General features: G+C 42.0%; 1 protein-coding gene across 3 annotated transcripts in view; it reads right to left on the bottom strand.

Annotated features, from left to right (window-relative positions):
* The window catches only part of TTC7A (tetratricopeptide repeat domain 7A), a 152,893-nt gene extending 134,699 nt beyond the window's left edge, over positions 1-18,194 (bottom strand). Inside the window, exons 1-5 of one of the 3 annotated variants that reach the window (XM_026046272.1) lie at positions 18,000-18,158; positions 16,037-16,205; positions 15,258-15,316; positions 3,162-3,292; positions 1,394-1,515 (exon numbers count right to left, since the gene is read on the bottom strand). In XM_026046272.1, coding sequence (XP_025902057.1) covers positions 1,394-1,515; positions 3,162-3,221 — 182 coding nt within the window. In that variant the 5' untranslated portion in view covers positions 3,222-3,292; positions 15,258-15,316; positions 16,037-16,205; positions 18,000-18,158. Of the gene's footprint in view, positions 1-1,393; positions 1,516-3,161; positions 3,293-15,257; positions 15,317-16,036; positions 16,206-17,999 lie in introns of all 3 variants that reach the window. The other 2 variants (XM_026046271.1, XM_026046273.1) reach the window with 2 other exon arrangements.
* Between the last annotated feature and the right edge of the window lie 2,265 nt (positions 18,195-20,459).

Raw genomic sequence — 20,459 nt, 5'->3', positions numbered from 1 at the left:
TGGGTTTTACCCCATGGTAAAACCACAAAACCTGTTCCCTCTTACTCAGAGGATACTGGGTCTATGCGTCACACTTAGAACTCCACGCTGTCTTGGTACAGGAAGACATTTGACCAAAATGGTCGTTTAATATGCTTACAGGTGCCACTTCACAGGACTTTTAATCCTGGCTTAACTTGAAAGAATGGGCACTACTATTCATTATTCCATGTAAATTCATTCTTGGGGGAAAGAAACCTCAACAAATCAAACTGACAAGAGCAACCTCCTTACTAAATGATTCAAAAATGGTATAAATTTTCTAAAAAAATTATGATTTTTGCTCCAATTGTTTCCACTTTTCTTTCGTTTTCTCTTACTTCTTCCTGCTTCTGTATTTCACTCAGCAGAAAACCTGAATACACAACCAAAATTAACTATTTTCAAAGATGACTTGCTAATAATTAAACCAAAAGGAGATGCTGCAAATGGCTGGTCAGTGATACTATACACAGAAAAACGGAAAAAAAAAAAATCAGCATTTGATTCTCTGAGAACAGGTGGGTGCTATACTATTCACACAGGGGTAAGAAAGGATGGATTAAGTACTATTTACATATGTACCTATAAAATCTTATATCTGCATGTAAGGTATTTACATATCCTTTAAATCGTATTTACATTGGTAATAAGGGTGTTCTTTTCTCATGGCAATTCCTTCATGAGCTAACAGATTTGTTATGTTCTGAAGATGCATTCGGATTTCAGGGCAGAGGTCCCCTCACCAACGCCCTCTGGAAATGGCCACGTACTACATTTTTTTTTTTATTGTTCTTGAAAAGGTTTCCCACAGCTCAAGCTCACTGTAAGCCTCTTGTTGTTCTGAGGTTCATCAAGACCTGTATTTCAGAGTCATAATATCCTGGAGTAGAGTGTTTCCTGGATGTATTTCCTCCAGTAAGAATGCACAGATTTTCAGGTTTGAGCACAACTTGAGGGGGAAAACAAACAAACAAACAAACTCCCACACCATCAAGTGGTAACAGAAAAGCCCTCAAGAACTTAAGAGCTCTAAACCAAGCCCTCTAGCTTGGCTTAGCACTCAGCTTCTAAAGGCACTCATCAGTGATCAAATTCCGCCCTCTAACTCTGTGGTCAAACTCTCATCTCCATAGGAAACAGAGTGGTGCTAGAATAGCAAAACTGTTCAACTCCACCCTACTTGAGGGTGGAGAGAGAGACAGGGATTTAGGATGGAAGAAAGGACACTGAGGAAACTTGAAGTAAACTAGCAACAATGATGGACAAAAAGAACAGTGCAATACAGATACAAAGGAGTAAGGCTTGCTCTAAGACAAAGCATTCAACATTCTCTCTCATTATCTACTTTTATTGAACATCTGCATTCACCTACCCCTTCTTTAAACGAGCCACGTAGGCACTCTGGAGAGCTGCTTCCAGGAAGTAGGACAGTTCAAACTCTGAGTAACTCTCGTTGCTGCCCTTTAAGTTCCTTGAATGCGTGTTGTGCAAGGTCTGCGAGGGGAAGAAAGAGTGATGGAATTACAGAATAACTGCTTGAACTAGTCATTTCTTCAGCAGCCAAAGAGCTAACTCAAACAACAAAATGTTAGCTTCCATCACCAGATTCTTCTTTAGACTACCCGACAACTTCTTATACTCATTAGCTATTCAAAACCCTCTCAAGGCATCTTCAAAAGAAACTATACAAGGACTTTCACGACAGGAAGCTATGCAAGGTGAGTTATGGAATGTTATTTGCAACTTTAATGCTCAGCTTTCTATTTACTTTAACACTGRATGTCTCACAAGTGCTGCTCCAACTACACTGACTCAACACCTTGCACGGAAAGCATTAATGGCACTTGTAAGAGTGTTTAACATAACACAGCTAACCCTCTCTTACAAATCTTTAAAAGGAATCTTGAGAGAAGAATCTTAGCCTTTCCTCTGCTCCTCCCATCAAAYCCTGCTCCCTTTTGGCTTTCTTAGATATTGTGCCTTACAGTGTTAGCAAAAAACAGCTCCTGTTGCTGGAAGTTTTCCTGTATAGAGTCTTCAGGGCAGGGGTTTCACCCACAACTAGAGACCTATAGACCTTCAGTACATCAGTTAGGAAGCCTGCAACCTTGTCTCTCCAGGCCCAAAAGATGAATGAATTGCAATTCAAACTTTTTGTACTTGGCAGACAAGATAACAATAAAAAAGTTACAGTGTCCACTATTTACAGAGGTTGTCCTTCTGAAAGTGAAGGGCAGTACAATTATTCTGAATTTTAAAAATCATTTAGCTTTTTCTTACAAAGGAACAGACTAAAAGCTTGTCAGATGGCTTTCTTAATGCRTTTTTACATACACATTCAGCTCAGTTTTCTTAGTTTTAATGCAGTTAAAACCCAGAATTGTTGCCAACGACAGCAAAGAATAACTGCGCATAAGATGGCACGGAGTTAACTCACTGAACCATAGATGACATGTTACGGGTCAAGCACAAAATGGGTGGTGCAAGAARGGACACTTATGGTGCAAGCCCGTTAAATGCAGCCAGGCAAAGCTGCAGAGGGCATCAGGCATGGAGGCTCTAGCTGGGCCGTGGCACAGGGCTCATGGCACCCATCTTATCCAGCCTCCCCGCCAACTACTGAGTGCCAGCTCCTTGCTAGGGAGCTGGATTCTTCCAGTGTCACCTGGAACAGTCAAATTKTTGGCAGTTAAACTGCCATGGTTGACCCAAAGTGGGACTTTTAGCTCCTTAGAAATCTGTGCCCACTGTTGTGGGCACTTACATAGCAGATGTGTACAAGGGCTTGGATTTCTTCATGGTGGCATTTGCCAGGTAAATGTTAGGGATCTCTCTTTAGTAAGAGCTCAACTTGAAGCAAGACCTGAGCATATCTGAAACAGTGCTTTATGACGGACAAAATAGGTCTCCATACTTCATTCTCAGAGGAAACTGTCAGAGACCCAGCAAAGAGCTGTTTTGCAACTGGTTACACAGAAAAGCTCAGCCCACTCAGTTGGTATTGAGACACCAACTCTTGCAGAAATGCTCTTTTACTCCTTGCTGCCTATGAGTTCGTGGCATCGTGCCACATTCCTGTTGTCAAAATTCCAAAAAGTTCCACTTAGATCACCAAGAAACCCCTCAAGCTCATTTCTTACCTTTTCAAGCTCCTGCAAGTACACTTGGGCAATGACACACGCYGTCTCAAAACAGGCCATGACTTCCTCCTCCCTTTCACACAGACGAGCACGTGAAGCAACAGAGTTGGTCGAGCGCTCCAGCGACAGACCTGCAAAACAGCAGCACCTTCTCATGCCAGAGCCCACACAAAGCAACATTATCTTCTTTCATCTACCAGAAGACATGAAAGCTTTTCAGTATGTGAAAAATTCAGGGATTTTCCTCTTGTTCCAGAGGTTTCTGACTTTCAGGAATACCAGGGACATAAAATTCCTAGACACACAAGGAAATCTGAGGTCTAACAGTGAACCTGCACACTTCTATAGCACCTTTCAAAGGCTTATAAAGGATATACAATCCTTCTGGTAATAATAAATAAGCAGAGAAACTAAGGGCTTGATTTCCAAGACAGCTCTAAGTTATGGGTGCTTCAACAAAAGTGCCATTCCTGAAACACCTTGGAACCTGGTTTGATAYTTTCTAGGCATCCACTATTCCACATGCAGCTTTGAAGCTCAACATTTTAAGAGCAAACTTAGAAAATATCAAAGCCAAAAGTCGGAGGCCTCTCTCAGAAAATTTAAACACAAGTGAATTGCATGTGGACATGCAGTAAGCTCTTGGCAGGACACAAAAAATTCTTTAATCATGACTTGACCTCTTTTCCATAGGGAAAAACAAAAAACTTTCTTCTATCTCTAACTGAAGATCCACAGCTATTGCCCAGGCATGAAAATCCTTTATTAACAGACCCCTGTCTGGTGTATCTGTGTCTGGAAACCTGCAACTACATTCTTTTCATCTCCAAACCTCAATGGGAGGCTACGTTTCCACACGCTGATTTTACACAATGATCTGCACAGGTTCTTAGGCTACACTGGATGCACACTATACTACTGCTTGGAAAGTCACGTCTTTTAAACCAAAGGGAACTATACGAACGTCTAGTAGCCCACACAGACTGTAAACAGTTTAATACATGTTTCCCAMTAGATTCTCTCCCTAAAACTGAGGAAAAAAAGGCAAGGTGTAGAACAAAATCCCACCATTCCTGATACAGGTCTACAAATATGGCAAGAAAAGACAAATTTCAGCAGTCTAAACAGGCTCTCCAAAAYATGTGCTTTAGACTGCTGCAGTATAAGCCCAGGGTTTCTGCTCCTCGTGAGGAGCTGCCACATACACCAGCGGCTGTGCTTGCCTAGGCCAGTGTAATCCCAGCTGTCTGAGCACTGCACTCCTGCGGCCTCATCCCAAGCTCCTGGGAGCGGCGAAGGCTGCCAGATCTCCCCACCACAGATGATGCAGTCAGAGCACTCACGCTGCAGGTGCCTGAGGTTCCCCATCAGTCCTACATTTGTTTACTTTTGAAGCCTAAATTGCTGCTTTGTCCCCTTGGTAACCATGCTTAGGAGTTCCCTACTTGCTGCTTTGCATGTGAGCCAGACACAAGCAGTTTACACAGAGCACAGAGAAGGTCAGGTGCCCCAGAAGCACAAAGCACAGACCCAAAGGTCCAATCTAGCAGGATACTTATTGGCACATAAGCCCTTTTGGAAAAGCTGGCCCAGCTAGAGCAGAGAAACGGATTTACTTCAAAATGAAAAGGGGAAAGAAGGGTACGATGACAATCTTATCTAATATCCCATTCCATAGTCTCACCTTTCTACTGATATCTGTCTTGCATTAGAGGACCTTGTTTTCCAGTCCATCTGCAAAGTCTTGGGTTTTACTATGTTTCTATTATTTCAAAGCTTCTATTTCCCCACTCTGTCACTGTCATGAGGGGGAGAGGATATCCCTTCCCTACRCAGAAAAAGATAAGAAGCTACAAAGTGCTGAAGCTCTAATGAGTAACTTAGAAATATTCTTCTCTGATCTGTCCCAGTTTTATTTAGTCCTAAACTTCTAATCAACCCCCACAATTGAAAGTAAGCTCAAAAACATGTCTGTGTCAGAGTCATCATCCCTTTCCATGCAAAGTGGGGCCAAGGACCCTGAAAGAAGCCCAGTCCAGCCCCTGCTGACATTYGTACACAAGCAGCATCTCACCAGGCTGCAAGAGCCATCGTGCACAGCCTGTGCGGGGTCGGTTATCGAGGGAGATGTCAGAGCMCAGCCTGATAAACAGCCATTTACATCTGCGCTGCAGCCCACTGCAAGCAGCTACTATCTCTAGGCTCAGATATGGGAGAAAGAGCCAATGGYCCTCGCTCACACTCCCAAACACTGCTAGTGAACATGTCCATCCACGCAGGGCATGGGATAGAGCTAGGAGCTGATCAGACATGGTGAAGTAAATAGCCCCGAAAAGGTAACAGAGGCCACTGCTGACACCTCCCTTTTTTCCTACCCTTAAGACCTGTGCCACAGGAAACGCCAAGCAGCACATGACGCGTTAACACACACACACACAAACACAAATGTCAACTTGTAAATGGCAAAAAGGAAARTGACCCACACAATGCAATGAGTCACGCAGCTTTCCATTAATACCACATGTGCTGAACTGAAGCAGTCAGTGTATAAAATCATCCATAGATCCCAACAGGGTCATTTTCCCCACCAAAAAACATGGTGAGAAGGGTAGTGAGAGCAAGCAGAGTGCAAAGCCAGGAGACGAAGAACAGAAGAGCAAAAATGTCCCTGCCTTGCTGTGCCCAAACAAGCCCTCCCAGGGCAGAGTCCTCAACCATTCTCCGACTGTGACAACAGTGCAAATTAGGCTGCCCAGGCCTGAGAGCAAGAACTCCACTAGCTTTTCCCTGCCTCCTGCCCTCTGCTTACTTGTACAAAATATATCTGCCATCATCAAATGTTTTCAATTCAGAGCAGTTCCCCAGAAGTCTCAGACACCTGCAAAGCACATGATACTGCACGGTGCATTCAGCAAGCAAGCGTGAGCTCCAAGTAAAGCACAAASTCATTCACTGTTACAACCACTTGCTTGGATTTGTAAATACCCRAGTTCTTTAGTGGATAACACAGTCAGCTACATTAAGATAATACTAATTTATGATACATCTACTTTAAAATAGTCCTATTGAAACAGATGCTTTTTTTTTTTTTTGAAAATCACACACCATTAAAAAATATAGTAAAAATACAGCCTTCTAATGGAGCTTGGTCCAAGTTTGAGACTTAATGAAAGACTTGCTTCATGGTTATACGTTTTAAGAGAATAAACCATTTACTTTCCACCCACTCCAGAGGCAGTAGCCTACTACGCATAGAAATAATGGTTCTCTTTCCTGAATAAAGATAAGGCTTCAATTCACTTCTTCTAGTTCTGCCACAGCTTCACCTCTTTCCCTGGATCTCTCTATAATCTTTCTCCCTTCTCTCTTTCTAAAGCTGATCTGCATTTATGCCAAAAATAAAACCAGAAAAGGTTTACAAGAAGTATCACTGACTGAAAAAAAATCCTTTCTGCAATTGAAACACACTGCCAGCATTCATGGAAACCTAAAAGGAGGCATTTTATGAAAGCTTATTTCAGCTTTCATCTCCTTTTATCCAGTTCTTTCCAGGAGAGAGGAGTGTGCATCACCTGGCTCTAATGCTTGCAGGCAAAGTTACTAGTAGAGCTGGAGCACACACTTGCATGGATACTGCACAACAGAAAAAATCAGGATGGAAGGGATCTCAGAAGGTCTGTAGACCAACCTCCTGCTCAAAGCAAGGGCAGCTATGATGTTAGATGAGGCTGGTCAGACTTTAGCTGGTCTGGTCTTGAAAACCTCTGAACATGGATGGGGACAGCATCACTACTAAGGAGAACAGAAAGCTAAGGAGACTTRCTTCTTTTCTCCCTCAATTCATTCACTAGTTCGCCAAATAGCAGCTTCTGAGCAGGAGAGAGAAGCTAATCCACTCACAGGTTCTTTTCATTTTCCCGTCAATACCAGCCCCTAGTTTCACATTCACAGCTGCACTAACATTGCCACTGGGAAACAGCGCAGACACAAGCAGTCAAGGGCGGCAGCAGCAGGACACTATATTACTATATTAAACCCCTCTCACGCACAGGTCTAGTCAGGAGTTGCTACGTGCCCATAGCCCAGTGGCAGAGGCAGCTGGCAATTTAAGGCAGAAACCAAAGGCAGGCCACAGCACCTAGGGCAGGTCTGCGTGCTGGATGCCAGTATCCCCCCACGTCAGACACAGCCAAGGGAACTCAAAGTGAAAGACAGCTTAGGGCAGAAGCTCCAATTCTGCCAACAGCCTCAGCCCCTGGCTGCAGAGCAAGGTTWCGGAGCCGACATTCATGAGCAGCACGACAGGTAATTATGGCCAGAAGCCAGAGCATGATGCTGCACTCAGAGCACGCGACAGCTTTACTCAGGCCATGGGAACACAAATCATTTACCTTGAGGTAAACAGTGGCAAGAAAGTATTGCATGGCAACCACTGCCTGGAGACTGACTGCAATCACGTTGTCCCCACAGGGACGACAGGTCACTTGAGGCAGCCATCCCCAGGGGAAGGGCTTTCGCTTCCATGCRCGGCCCACAGCCTGCGTCACAAGGGTGGCTCTGGGAAAGCAGCCAGCACTGAAATAAGTCTATTTTAAGACAAGCTCTTCAAATGAATACATATATATAATTCATACTTAATGACTCAAAGCTCAGCAGAATACTGAGCACTTAACTTTTTTCATAGACCACAAAACTGAAAGGAACAACCAAACCATCTCTATTTTACAAGTAGCACTAAGCTTTCTTAGACACTGTTGAGGGTCTTCATAGGCTGCTTGAGGGCTATGCTCTCACACTACGGAGTCTTGAAAAACAAAAATCTGAACAGCAACAAGCCAAAAGACAAAATTCAATAGTTCAATATAGGCAAGACTCAGCATTGCATGTTATTCCTGACAAAATTCACAGCAGCTTAAATAATTCACGTGACTGGTCTTGATGCTCTTCTTCCTAGCTATTGAATAAAGAGCTCCCAGCACCATTTACTTGCAATACAAATAAAAGAAGGAAAAAAAACAACACTCTAGAACGGCTAGATGGTGAGGCCATTCATATTATACCTTTTGGAAAGGGGAGGAAAGGAAAAAGAAGAGTTTTGTTTTGCAGGAGAGTGCTATCATTGCCTTTGTAGCAACAGTCTTTTATAATCACAATAGCACTACAAAACCACAGCAATTCATGATAACCTCTGTGTCTCCTTCATCTAAAAGGCTCAAAGGGGGAAAAAGCAGAAAACTTCAGAAACCCAAACTAACATTCTGCTGAAGACCTTCCCCTCATCCTTTTTAAGGGGTAAACATAGCCTGAAAATTTAAATRAAGTAAAACTCAGGAGGCTTGTTCCTGTCTAGGAAAATTCAGCCATCTTAATCAAAAGGCTCTTTCACAAGCTTATCAAAATGCTCATTTTCACTAGCATATCAAACCCTCAAACCTTTAAGCCTCCTGGATGATCTTTGCACCTTGGCTTTAACATATATAACATATTAGGTGGACTGGTATAAGAGGCCAGGCTATACCTCACAGMAGTTAAAGAGGTGCCTCAGCTGAGTGATGCTTTGGGCCACAGCTGGCTGGGGAGGGGAGGGGAAGAGATCTGCATTCCCTTAGGACACTCCATGGAAAYGACAACTTAGCACCATCCATGTCTGTACACTTGCCTGGCATGTTGCAAGAACAGTATTCTTTTCCCCTTGTCTAAACTCAGAGGCCAGAAGTTGAGAACAAAAATAAGATGGATGAGGTGCAAGGAACAGAGAGAGATGGAGYGGATGACTAGTTATCAAGAGTCACTCTGTTTGAATTCCTCTGCATCATGGAGAGGCAGCAGCATTTGTGAGAAAGTTCTAGTGCAGATGCAGTCACAACCACTGAGACAGATTCCATGTTTCTTCTCTGGGAAAAGGCGGGAAGAAAGAAGAGGGTAATTTCTATTAAACTGCACTAATTCACATCRAGCTCTCAAGATAGTTCTACCTGAAATTATTAGATGACAACWAGTGAGCTTGTTCACCTGTCCAGAAGTTACTCCAGGGTAAAAAACATACGGAAATGAATCCTCAGAGAGCAGAAGAATGCAGAAAGCTGCAAGCAAGTTCACAGCCCCAGGAGAAGTGCTCACCAGTGACCACACTGAACCACTCCACAGCCACCTCCAGAGCCCCAGCGACTGTGACTGCTGCTGGCTTATTCCCAAAGCCAGTGCCAGTAGYGGCTGGCACTCAGACACACCAGTCACCCTCACAGTACAGCCCCAGCCGAGGGACAGTATCAGAGTCATCTAAAGGTTCCCTCTAGCATAGACTAAGCAAACAGATTTAGAATTTTAGTGAAAAATGCACTATACATGCAAAATACCAACTTTTTTTGTCATGTTACTACACTTAAAAAGGGTACATTTCTTACTCATACAACAGAGGAAAGCAGGTTGAGACAGTTCTTGTATCTCCTAAGGTGGCTAACATCAGTGTGCAGGAAAGGAGGAAGGTTTTGTGCCTTGTGAAGGTTCAGCATGTGAATGTATGCATGTATGTGTAAAAGGGTATGGGAGAGGAACAGGGCACAAAATCTTAACCACCACAGAAACAACGCCACAGTAATAAAGGAGGAACACAGCACTTTATTTTTCCACTGAAATTCAGTTATTTGCACTTTGATGCCATAGGCAGCCTTTGTTCACAAGCCTAAAAAAATCACACCCCATGCTGCATTTATGCACCCCAACGCACAATATCAATGGCACAGACTATTCATGAAATGCAAAGAGGAGAAAAGAACAGAACTCAACTATGCAACAACAGAAACAAATTMAAGGAGCATAGCTGTAAGCTCTAACCTCGCTGGCTGCCTGATGTGGCCTAAGCACCAAGAATGCCAAGGCTGAGCTGGGCAACTCCAGTTCTTCACACCTGAGCTAGAAAGCTGGGGCACTCAGCTCTCTGGCTGCAACAGCTTCAAAGCYATCACTGTAACACTGCAAGAGAATTTGAGCATCACTAGGATTAAACCTATTCTGAAACAAGAAATCAGCTAGACTTGTACTAGCCCCTTCTATCAAGATATCAGCATCTACAAACAGAGGTTTTTGCCTATTAGACAGCTACTCTGATGCCAACATAAGTAAGCAGCATGTTTCCTGTCTAGTTGCTGTAATTACAAACAGCAGCACTTTGAAGTATACGCTAGGTATGGAACAAAGTCTCGCTCAGATGTGGATCAACATTTTAAAAAAATGCAGGTTTTGTCAAGCAAAAATGAAAACAAGTTCTTCCAACAAAATGCCTTATTGGTGGTTATTCAGTTTTCAGTGTCATATTGCATCATAAACCCTCCTGGCTGGGACTCAACTAGCCTGTCAGGTAAGACAAGAAAGCTAGTTTTATTATCTAGGCTCTGTTTAGAGGAACGTTCTTGCCTTAATAGTCAGAGATGAGTCTCTCCCATATTTACTGCCCTCACAGAAAAAAGCCAAATTTCTAGCGAGAGAATTCTAACAAAAAGGAATGAATTTGTTAGAGCAGGGAATCTTTCCTTGTTTTATTAAGAACAAGAAACCAAACAACGGATTATTTTTCTCTATTGCTCTATAAGGTCTATTTAGTCACAGCAGCAGCAGAAAATCCCGACCAAGTTAACCTCAGTGAGCAGCTACCAAGAGAGAGAAAGAGCAGTTAAGGATAGAGAAGACCATTACATGTCAGTGCGCCATCTAAATGAAACCTAGGTTAACATGGCTCTATACAGTCAAGTGTGAGTCTTCCTCAGGAAGACTATTACTAACTAGAAATCCTGTTTTCAGCAGAATTCTATTTAGAAGTGAGACTGGTTAAGTCCATAACACAGAATATACCCTTACCATTATGTGAACAGAATGCATCCTAGTAAAGCTAACTGCTATCGAACAGTAAAAATTAAACTATAGAAATCATCGGCTAAAAACATGAAAACAACAGTAATTTAACAAAGTGCTGAAATGAGTCTTTAAAATAACAGTATCCTTCCTCTAAGAGGAAATGTTTCCTTTTCAGTTCACTCCACTAGTTTRGTTCAATGATTAGCCTTTCAAAGATGACCAACAGTTTTGGTTGCATARAATCACCCAGGCAAGCTGGTCTTCCTCTTCGAATCCATATGCTAAAGAAAAAAACAGGTAGGACTGGAAGGTTACCAGGTCTGAAATGTTGAAGAAGAAAGTGATCCTAAGTTCAAACTACCTGTAACAAGTGACATTCACTTAAGTGAAAAGATTTACTTTAACTGAAAAGATTAGTTTAATCAAAACCTTGAATGACAAAGGGAAAAAATAYATTTCTCAGAACCCAGCTTTATGACAAACATCTTTAAATATTGTACATCTTATTCTAATTCATACAAATACAGTCTGAAAGAAATCATACTCAGAAAAATTAGTCATTCYGCTGACAAACATATTAGAAAATAATGAATCGCACAAACAAATGATAAAATTTAAGACACTAATCAAGCATATGAACAAGTGAGGAAATATCTGCTGATCAACTAAAAAGCACAATTTTAATGCCATGATTATGTTTAACAACTGCAAACCCACGTTTTTAATTGTTCTGGAAAGCAACAAAAATATCCTCTGTAAGAAACAAATTAAGAAACACACGCACAAAGTTCAAAAATAATTTATAATTAAGATTGTCAGCTATTTAAAGTTACGATTAAAAYCAAGTGGGCACTTTTCAGTCCAGCTGAGTAAAAGATCAGTTATTCTGTTTATTWWTTCTACTTGATGCCACTGTTTTCCATTCAGAACTCTATAACTTCCAACACAACCATTTCCAGTACGACAAACCCAAAACAGMGAGACAAAGACTTCACACAGGGAGAAAGCAGAAGCAATATCCTCCCAAGTGATAAGGACCTCATTAACACAGAAATTTAAAATGAAATAGAGAAACAGGGAAAGGATAAGATCAGGAGTTTGCGCTTTAGGGAAGAAAAAACTAGAAAGAGGRAAAAAAACAAAACCAAAAAAAAAAGAACAAAAAAACCACCAGACTGAGTCCAGAATCTAGGCTTGYTCAGCACTACAATGCACAGGAATAACATTCATGTGCTGGTTTCAGAGCTTTACTTCCACCAGCCCACAGTTGTCAGGAAGACTCACTCTGTCACCTAAAAATCCATGTGCTACTCCCAAGCCAGTGTAGTTATTGTCACAGGCTTACAGATTTGTTCTGAAAATGTCAAATTACAGACTTTAAATATCTTTAAACAACTTGACTGGGTTAAACAACAACAACGACTCTAATATAACAAAGTCCCTTTCCTTGTCCATGCAGCTAGCGGTTGAACTTGTGGCTAACAAAGGCAGTCTCTGATAAGAGTTCCTCACAGTCACAGTTTGACATAAATTCACCTGCACAGAGATTTTTCTGGCATCTAACACAGGCTGAGCTGACAGTGTGGCCTTTCGGTATCTTTTTGATGCATTTTGATGCTCTGCATTGGGCTGCCTCGCCTTGCCTGGGCGCATGGCTGCAAGCCAGAGGCCCGTGGGCACTGTGGAGAAGCACCCGCAGGCCACGTCAGCCCTGCCACTCTGCTGGCAACAGGCATCTTCCGTTACAGCTCAGCTGATGGAAATATATTTGGTCTTAAACATTATACCACTATGAAAACTATATACACACACAGGCATACTACAAACCTGGAACCTAGGCACGCTTAAGCCCTAGCCAAAAACATACTTTGTCTTGTAGAGGGCTAGGCAGCGACCTATTCTATTTCCAGGAAGGCTTTTCCCCCACAGCCAACAGGGAACTCGGCAGAATTTCTGCAGCAAGAACAGCCAGAGGCAAACTGGTGGACCCTGACAGTTGTTCTGAGGAGTTTTTTTCCTGCTTGTTCCAAGTGTACACACCACCACATCATAAAGCTACACGTCCCAAGTGCATCAGAAGCAAAATGCAAACAAGTTTGCTTACTCGATTTTGTTATATGTAACAGGCAAAAGTGCTTGCGCCAGATGCTACGCAATCCAGTAAACTGAGCAGAAGTTTTAAGAAGAATTAACCTTATGACAGGTGAAGGGAGAGACAGACATGTACAGACTCATGTACAGACTAACCATCTCTTAACTAACCACAACTAGTTATGAGGCTAGAACTACAGGTTACAACTAGTCATTGCTAAAAAATTAAGAAAAAAGGCTTTTTTTTTTTTAATTGTCAGGGTTCTACTCACAGCATCCACAGACAGATGCCAAGCTTCTCTTCCCTCCACACTTTAGAGACTTGGAAACAGAACAGGCAGAAGATGCCAGCCGGGCAGAACATATCTCCTCCACTGAGATAGTGGAAAGGTTCTGCACTCTCCCCTGTTTCTCCTGCAACTTGTCAGCTGGTCAAGTCTCAGCATTTATAAATAACTTCAGTGTTTACTGCTTGATACTTGAGTGGAAGTCTGAGCAAGGCCAGAAAGAAACTCTTTCTTGTATATTACGTCTTTATTACCATAAAAAACTTCTAATCCAGACTGCTTGACACCATAATACAAACCTACTGCATGCTAGAGATCTTCAGAGGAATCTGCAGAGATATAGCTCCATGCGTGACCTTCAGTGTCATTACACTGAATGGTGTCATATGAAAGCAAACTTTTTTTTTTTTAACCCTAGTTCCTCCTAGGATATGTCTCCTTCATCCTATATGTTGGTTTGCCCTTGGTTTTCCTGTTTTCTATTTCCCTTGCTAGGAGCTGATACTGACATTCATCACAGAGGTACAACTCAGCAATAGGAACACATTGGCAAAACGAAATCAAGGTGGTTTCAGGACCACATTTAAGTTTTATTTAGTTGTAAAGTAACTAATGCTGCATAAACAAGAGTATTATATTACAATAAACTTCCTTCTCCCAATACTGCCAAAATTGAAAAAGAAATCAAGTGGAGAACCTATGTTCTGCTTTGAAAGCAGGCAAATCTCTGGCTTTTATGGATTGTTTCCTGTATGATCCTTGCACAAAATTTACCAGTGATGTTCAAGAATTTCTTTGGAGCCAGTTTCAGCTTGTGTAAGTTGAATAGTTCAACTAAAGCCAATAAGGTAGAATGGATAATCAAGAGAATTTCTTCATAGATAACTAATGAAAGGGGAATATGAAAATCTATATACTATTATAGAAATAAATTCTAAAGCAGTTCAAACTGATCAGCTGACACTTGGTCTCCAGAGTTAGTCTGGGTAGCTGGTATTTTGAACTGAAAATCTAAATCCAAACTATCACCATAGTTCTCAGTCAAAATTTGCAGTATAAGAGCTTCGCTTCCATCAAGACTGGGAGCTCCAACACATGGAATAAGGTTACAGTGATGCCAACAATGTGTCCCTCTCCAAACCTAGCTGGGCAAACTCCACCCAGACGGACTTCCTTCTCTATCAGAGACTGTGGTGCAATCCTGTGTGACTGACTTATCATGCCCTTGGTGGCTTTGGTACAGTGTTTTGTGACTTATTGTACCCTTGGTGATTTGGCTAATCTGAAAATGATCATGAGAGAGATAAAGGGTGTAGCACAAGGAACAGCACAGAGGTTATGTTGAGATGGCAGGTGTTCCTCAAAACTGCACAATAACAAAAGAGCATTCATGTTCCGTGCTAATCCACATGGACAAAAAAGGGAAAAATAGGGCCTGGCCTACCAGAAAGCRAACGGAGTCAGCTCCCATAGAAGAAGTAGTGTTACTTCACCTGTGCTATGCATAGTTTACCATCACACTCATGCCTCATCTAGAGCCTTCTCCTTAGTGAAATTAGTGCAGCTCTGCAGACTCTGGAATGCACCATTAATTGCTCTCAAATACTCACTGCAGTTGCTCACTCCTCTGCCCCATCCCAGTGTTAGTGCAAGTTACAACTAAATCAGTTCTGCTCCACAACAGCTTATTAATAAAGCAGATTCAGTGCCACAGAAAACCAATCCAAAGCAAGCAAAGCAGCACAAACAGGTTTTCAAAAAGCAGAATGACTGTGTGAGATCATGAAACACCCAAATTATCATCATAAATAATAGCAGCCCAGTCAAACAGTTTTGGGGGTTGATTTGGGTTCAGTCTTTTACATACCAGTTGAAGGTATCTGATCATCACAGAGTTCTCATTCACCTAATTAGCTGGTGGACATGCTGAAAAGAGTAGAAAGCAGTAGATAGGTAGCAGTACTTGAGCAACATTTATAAAGGAACTGAAAGCAAATGAAGGAGAAGATTACTGATATTTTTCCCCCTGTATCAGTAACTGACTGGGGTCTTCCTTYCCCACTGACAAAAACAAAATGCAAATTCACTACTCGTAGAGGAAACTTTCACTAAGATCTCTCGGACAGTGACAAGGTCTGTATAATTAAAAGAGGTAGGGCAGACTCCTGTTTGTACATATTGTTCAATACTGTGCAACATGCATTGCAAAAATACACTTTTGCTTTCGAAGCACATATTCCGTTAGTCCAGAGTTTRAAACTTGGAAAAATAGACCTTGGAAAAATTTCACTGAAGTCATTCAGATTTGCAGGTATATGAACTCCTAACAAAAAGCATAGGTCCCGATTCAGCAAAGCTTTAGATTTTCCTGAAGAGAACACAGGCTCAAGTGTGCTGCTGACTCATAGTCACAGTTATCACGAGATTTCCACTATTTTCAAACTCCTCACTAAATATCAGCCAAGTTTAAAAACCATGGACTAAGATTCCATAACGCCTTTATTTTTAAACTACACAGACCTTACTAGTGAGATTTTCTAAAGGAAAAAGCATTGGCCTAACTCTGCTCCAACTAAAATCACTTTAAACCCCTTTATCTTCAACCTAAACACATCACATTTCAGAAATATTTACACRGTGCTTTACCTTTAATAACAAAGGCTTCTGTCACCAAACGAAGCATGTACAGCGGTGCATTTGCTATTGAGAGGTCATCAATTCCAGCTCTTGCGTACATGCTGATGGCATCTCTGTAGGATCCCTCCACATAATGAAGCTTTCCTAGGATCAGCATAGCTTCTGTCATATACTTAGGCTGAAACAACAGATGAGGGGAAAAAAGTGTTTATACGGTAAGAGAGGTGAGAAAAAAAATAGTTAAGGAAATTCACACCAACCCTGCATTAAGCAGACACAAAATGCTTTATTTTCAGCTGTGCCAACTTCACAGACCAACCGTATTARGAAAGACTGAAGTTGTCTAGAGATCTCAGAGCTACACGCACTTAGGTAGCAGGTGACAAGGACCAGGCAGCTACTTCAGAGCTCAGTTTGAGARCACACAGTTTACCAGTCACCTTGCTGGGTTCATCAACCCTAGGGATTCACCAAGCATGAACTGCACACAAAACGCTACCCTTGTCAGAACTACCCCGTGCACATATGATTCCCCTGCTTTTAAAAAACTGGGCAGAGACCATCACCTTCTAGTCAAATGCTCTATTCTCCTCTGCACTTTTAATGATGAGCAAGAAAGGCCCCAAATAGTTGTCTTCAAGTTGCCCAAAGGATATTCGGGAAAAAGCAAAAAAAAAAAAAAAAAACACAACAAATAAAAGACCCCAGAAGGTATTCCTACTACCTGTAAGGTCTTGTTTGGTCTCAAAGATGGAAAGCATGCAGACAAATCCATAAGAAAAACAAAGTCCCAGTAAAGTAAATTTTTTTACAGACCCTCCTTTATAGACTAAAAAGCATGAAAAGGTTCCCAAACCTACACTCTCATTTTTTTCAATACTGAACATACTAAAACACAGGGTCTATCTTGCACATGTTGGCAAGTCACCACTCATAATAATAAAAAAAAAATATCGATGCATGGACTGTGACAACTGCTAATACCAAGACCTACAAGAACTCACATGGGCTTTGACTGCTCCCCAGGCCTAAGCGAGGGGGTGGCGGGCAGGGTGGAAAACAAAACAATAAAAAGGGTTCAACAAATCTCTCTCTCCTCTCAAAACAAAAGTTAGCTAATCAAACAATCAATAAAAAAGTTTCCAAGAAGCTAAGAACAAGAATCTTCCCCAGAAGAGCAGCTAAAAAACACATGTTCCCTAGAAAATAAGAGAATTAACATGAAAAGTACACTTCCAAGCTAACTATCCAGTARGTTTCAGGCACAAAAAGAATATAACAAATGTAGAACTTCGGATTCTTGTAATTCTTATTTTCTCTTCAAAGTCAGTTGTGCTATAGTGCATCCAAGGACACCATTACAGCAACTGCCATTAAGTTACAGAGTCTTAAAACGCTCCTAAAGCTGCACAGCCTGGGGATAGGGCAGCAAGCTGCCATATGCCCTGACTGCAAAATAAAACAGAGGAATTTAAACCAGCCCTCACATAACTTCTCTGGCAGAGATGGGGAACAATGCTGTAACCCTAGATTTTTACCACAGCCTCAAGTACCCAACAACAGTGTGAGACCTGGAGCTGGCCAAGTGTATGGAATACCCTCAGCGTGGGAGCAGCTCACTGGGCTGTGGCATCAAACTGCACTGACTGGTAGCCATGTCTCATCACCATGGGGAGCTCCTGAACATTCAGGCCACTTGTTTCAAATCAGAAATAAAGAGGATTATGTGTGTGTGTGCATGAATGTGTAAGGCAAAACAAGCACATGCTTTTATATACTCAAAAAAAATCAAGCTTCCCAACAGATAACACTGCAAAGAGGTAGTGATTCCCCAGCATGTTATCGATATTTAAAAATACAGCACTCWAAGCAGAGAAATATGAACAAGCAATGCAGACCCTTTGCATCAGACTAATAACTATACAGCAGAAGTGGCAGCTGCCTAGGAGTTACACCTACATAGCACACTTACTGGTAGTTTTCCTCTGTTTAATATATTGGTCAAATACTTTTTAGCCTCATCCAATCTTGGCTCGTTCTTTTCTACGAGCGGAATGGAGTCCTTCAGTTTGGCAAAGTTCTCTTTCAAGCACTCTTCCAGCAGAGCCTCTGCAAGCAGCATACTCCCGTAGTCCTCTGCAAGCACACACCAACCAAAAAGAAACATCAGTTAGCATTGTATGGCCAATAAACAGTATTACAAAAAAAAAAAAAATGAGAGAGAGAGAGAAAGAGAGAGAGACCAGCAGCAAATTAAAGTGAGGTCTAAGAACTAGTGACTAATGGATAGAAAAAGGAAGATATAGTAACTTCTAGCTATTGGAAACACCGTATCTTCTATGAAAAAAAATAAAAAAAAAATCCTTTTAACTTGGCGATTTTTTCCTAGTCAGATCCTTTAATTTTGACAGGACAGCTCATTGTCATRCTATCACTCATAAAACTGTTACAAATTTTCATCACAAAATTCTGTTTACAAATCAGGCCCAATCTTAGCAAATGTTTACGTTTTAGTTCAAATTTACAGATACACAAGCATGAAGTGGATACTGAGGACTATGGCTAAGCTATTCACTGAAGAACACTGACTACATCAGAAACTTACATGTTTTGTTAAAAGGGTTTGCAGAAAATAAAGATTTTGTTTAGAAATATTCTATATATCTATTATCACAGGCAAACTTAAGATTRACCCTGTAAAATAATTAATATGCTGCATGGATTTCTCTCCACATTAAGATCCATGCCTATTTACAGCTTCTCAGGACAGTAATTCAAACACAGGCGATAGCACTGGATACAGTACAAAGGATCATGCAAGTAGAATGATTCATCTATGACTCTTCTGGCAGGCCTTGTAGGATAGGTTCAGTTCTATAGTTCTTCATTCATACTTGAAGGACCTCAATCAATCGCCTAGCTCTCAAGAAGGGTCAAAACAAAAGTCTTTGTTTTGTAAATCAAAGTCCAAAGTGCTACATTGTATATAGACTTCTTTCCACATCTACAGCACAGAGGAAACAGTAGTCTTTGAATTTTAAGTCTGTGGGACAGCTTAGTCACACTTTGTATACAAACGCACACAGCACTAATCAATTTTTTTTTTCATAATCCAGAACAATAACAAAATCTGAAGTGTTCGGTGGCATGTCACATTAAAGTCATATTTTACCTACTCAGTTGCAGGTATATAGCTAATAACCTAACTTGGGCGAACAGAGTATGGTGTGTACATAAAATAGGCTCTGAAAGCCACCTCAAGGACCAGGTGAGAGGAGCAGAGAGTGGCCCACACTGCTCTCAAAGGTGGTTTTCTTTATGCATGCACCATCATTTCTACACAACGCTGAAGAGTGCTCAGGTAAAGTCATTAACATCTTTGCTAAACTTAACTGAATATAAAAATATAAACAATAAATAAGCACACATACAAAATCTCTAAAGGAAACATTATCATTTAAAAAAATCCCATCCAGACAAGCTATTGTTTTTTCAGAAACACAGAACTAGCTTGGTCCTTCCAGACCCTCCTTAAAGGGTTAAAGGTCTGTAGCAATAMCAGGGCATGATTCATTCATTACCAGCAAATTACAGTGACAGCAACGCATTAACAAATAATGTTTTTACAGCAATCATAYTGCTGCTATTCCTCTTCATTAAAGGGCAGCAAACAAATAACAGCCCTTTCACTATTAATGTCCCCAAAGTGCACAATGCTCTTTGCACCGCTGCAAAGAGCTGCTGAAGTGAAACTAAACTCAAAGATCAGCTGTGTGGTTCTCAACACAGGGTTCGGGCTGGTTTCAAGGACACACTTAGAAAGACTTGTGAATAAACATATATGAAGCTGCCAACCTTTCCCCTCCTAGACACACTTCTCCAGCTGTGAGAAGGCCCTGCAAAGGCTACAGCATCCCAAGCAATTAACTCCAGGCCCCCCTCCTGCTCTAGAAAAGGGGCTTTGGTTCTCTTGAGTAACAGCTGTAAAGATGCACAGTATGTGCAGATGAGATGGGCGATGCAACACAACTCCAAGGCACAGCAATCTCCCCTAACAGAGCAGGCAGGAGGCACGAGCCACCCCGGCTGGGACGATCTGACCCACCAGGCAGATGCAGGAGCCGGAGCAGAGCGGTCCCAGAGAGGGAACTYGCCTCAGCTGGGATCACTCGCCTCAAGAGGTTGCAAATATTTCTGTTTTTCACGGCCGCCGCCTGACGGCAACAAGCRAGGCTTTCGCTCGCTGAAGCAGGCGGTACCCAGCGCTGCTGGCTAGCYGCGTCGGGGTGCGCCCCAGCTCGGCACGGGGGCACTGCCCCAAAGCGCACAGCGGCCGCTCCGCCGGCACCGGCTCTGCGCCTGGGCGACGCCGCGAGCAGCGGGAGGCCGCGGCTCGCCCCGCTCGGGGCCGCCGCCGCCGCGGCTCGCAGCG

The sequence above is a fragment of the Nothoprocta perdicaria genome, unplaced genomic scaffold, assembly GCF_003342845.1.
Source record: "Nothoprocta perdicaria isolate Ctin4 unplaced genomic scaffold, notPer1 scaffold_43, whole genome shotgun sequence".
Lineage (NCBI taxonomy): Eukaryota > Metazoa > Chordata > Aves > Tinamiformes > Tinamidae > Nothoprocta > Nothoprocta perdicaria.
This window is presented reverse-complemented; position numbering and strand designations above follow the sequence as displayed.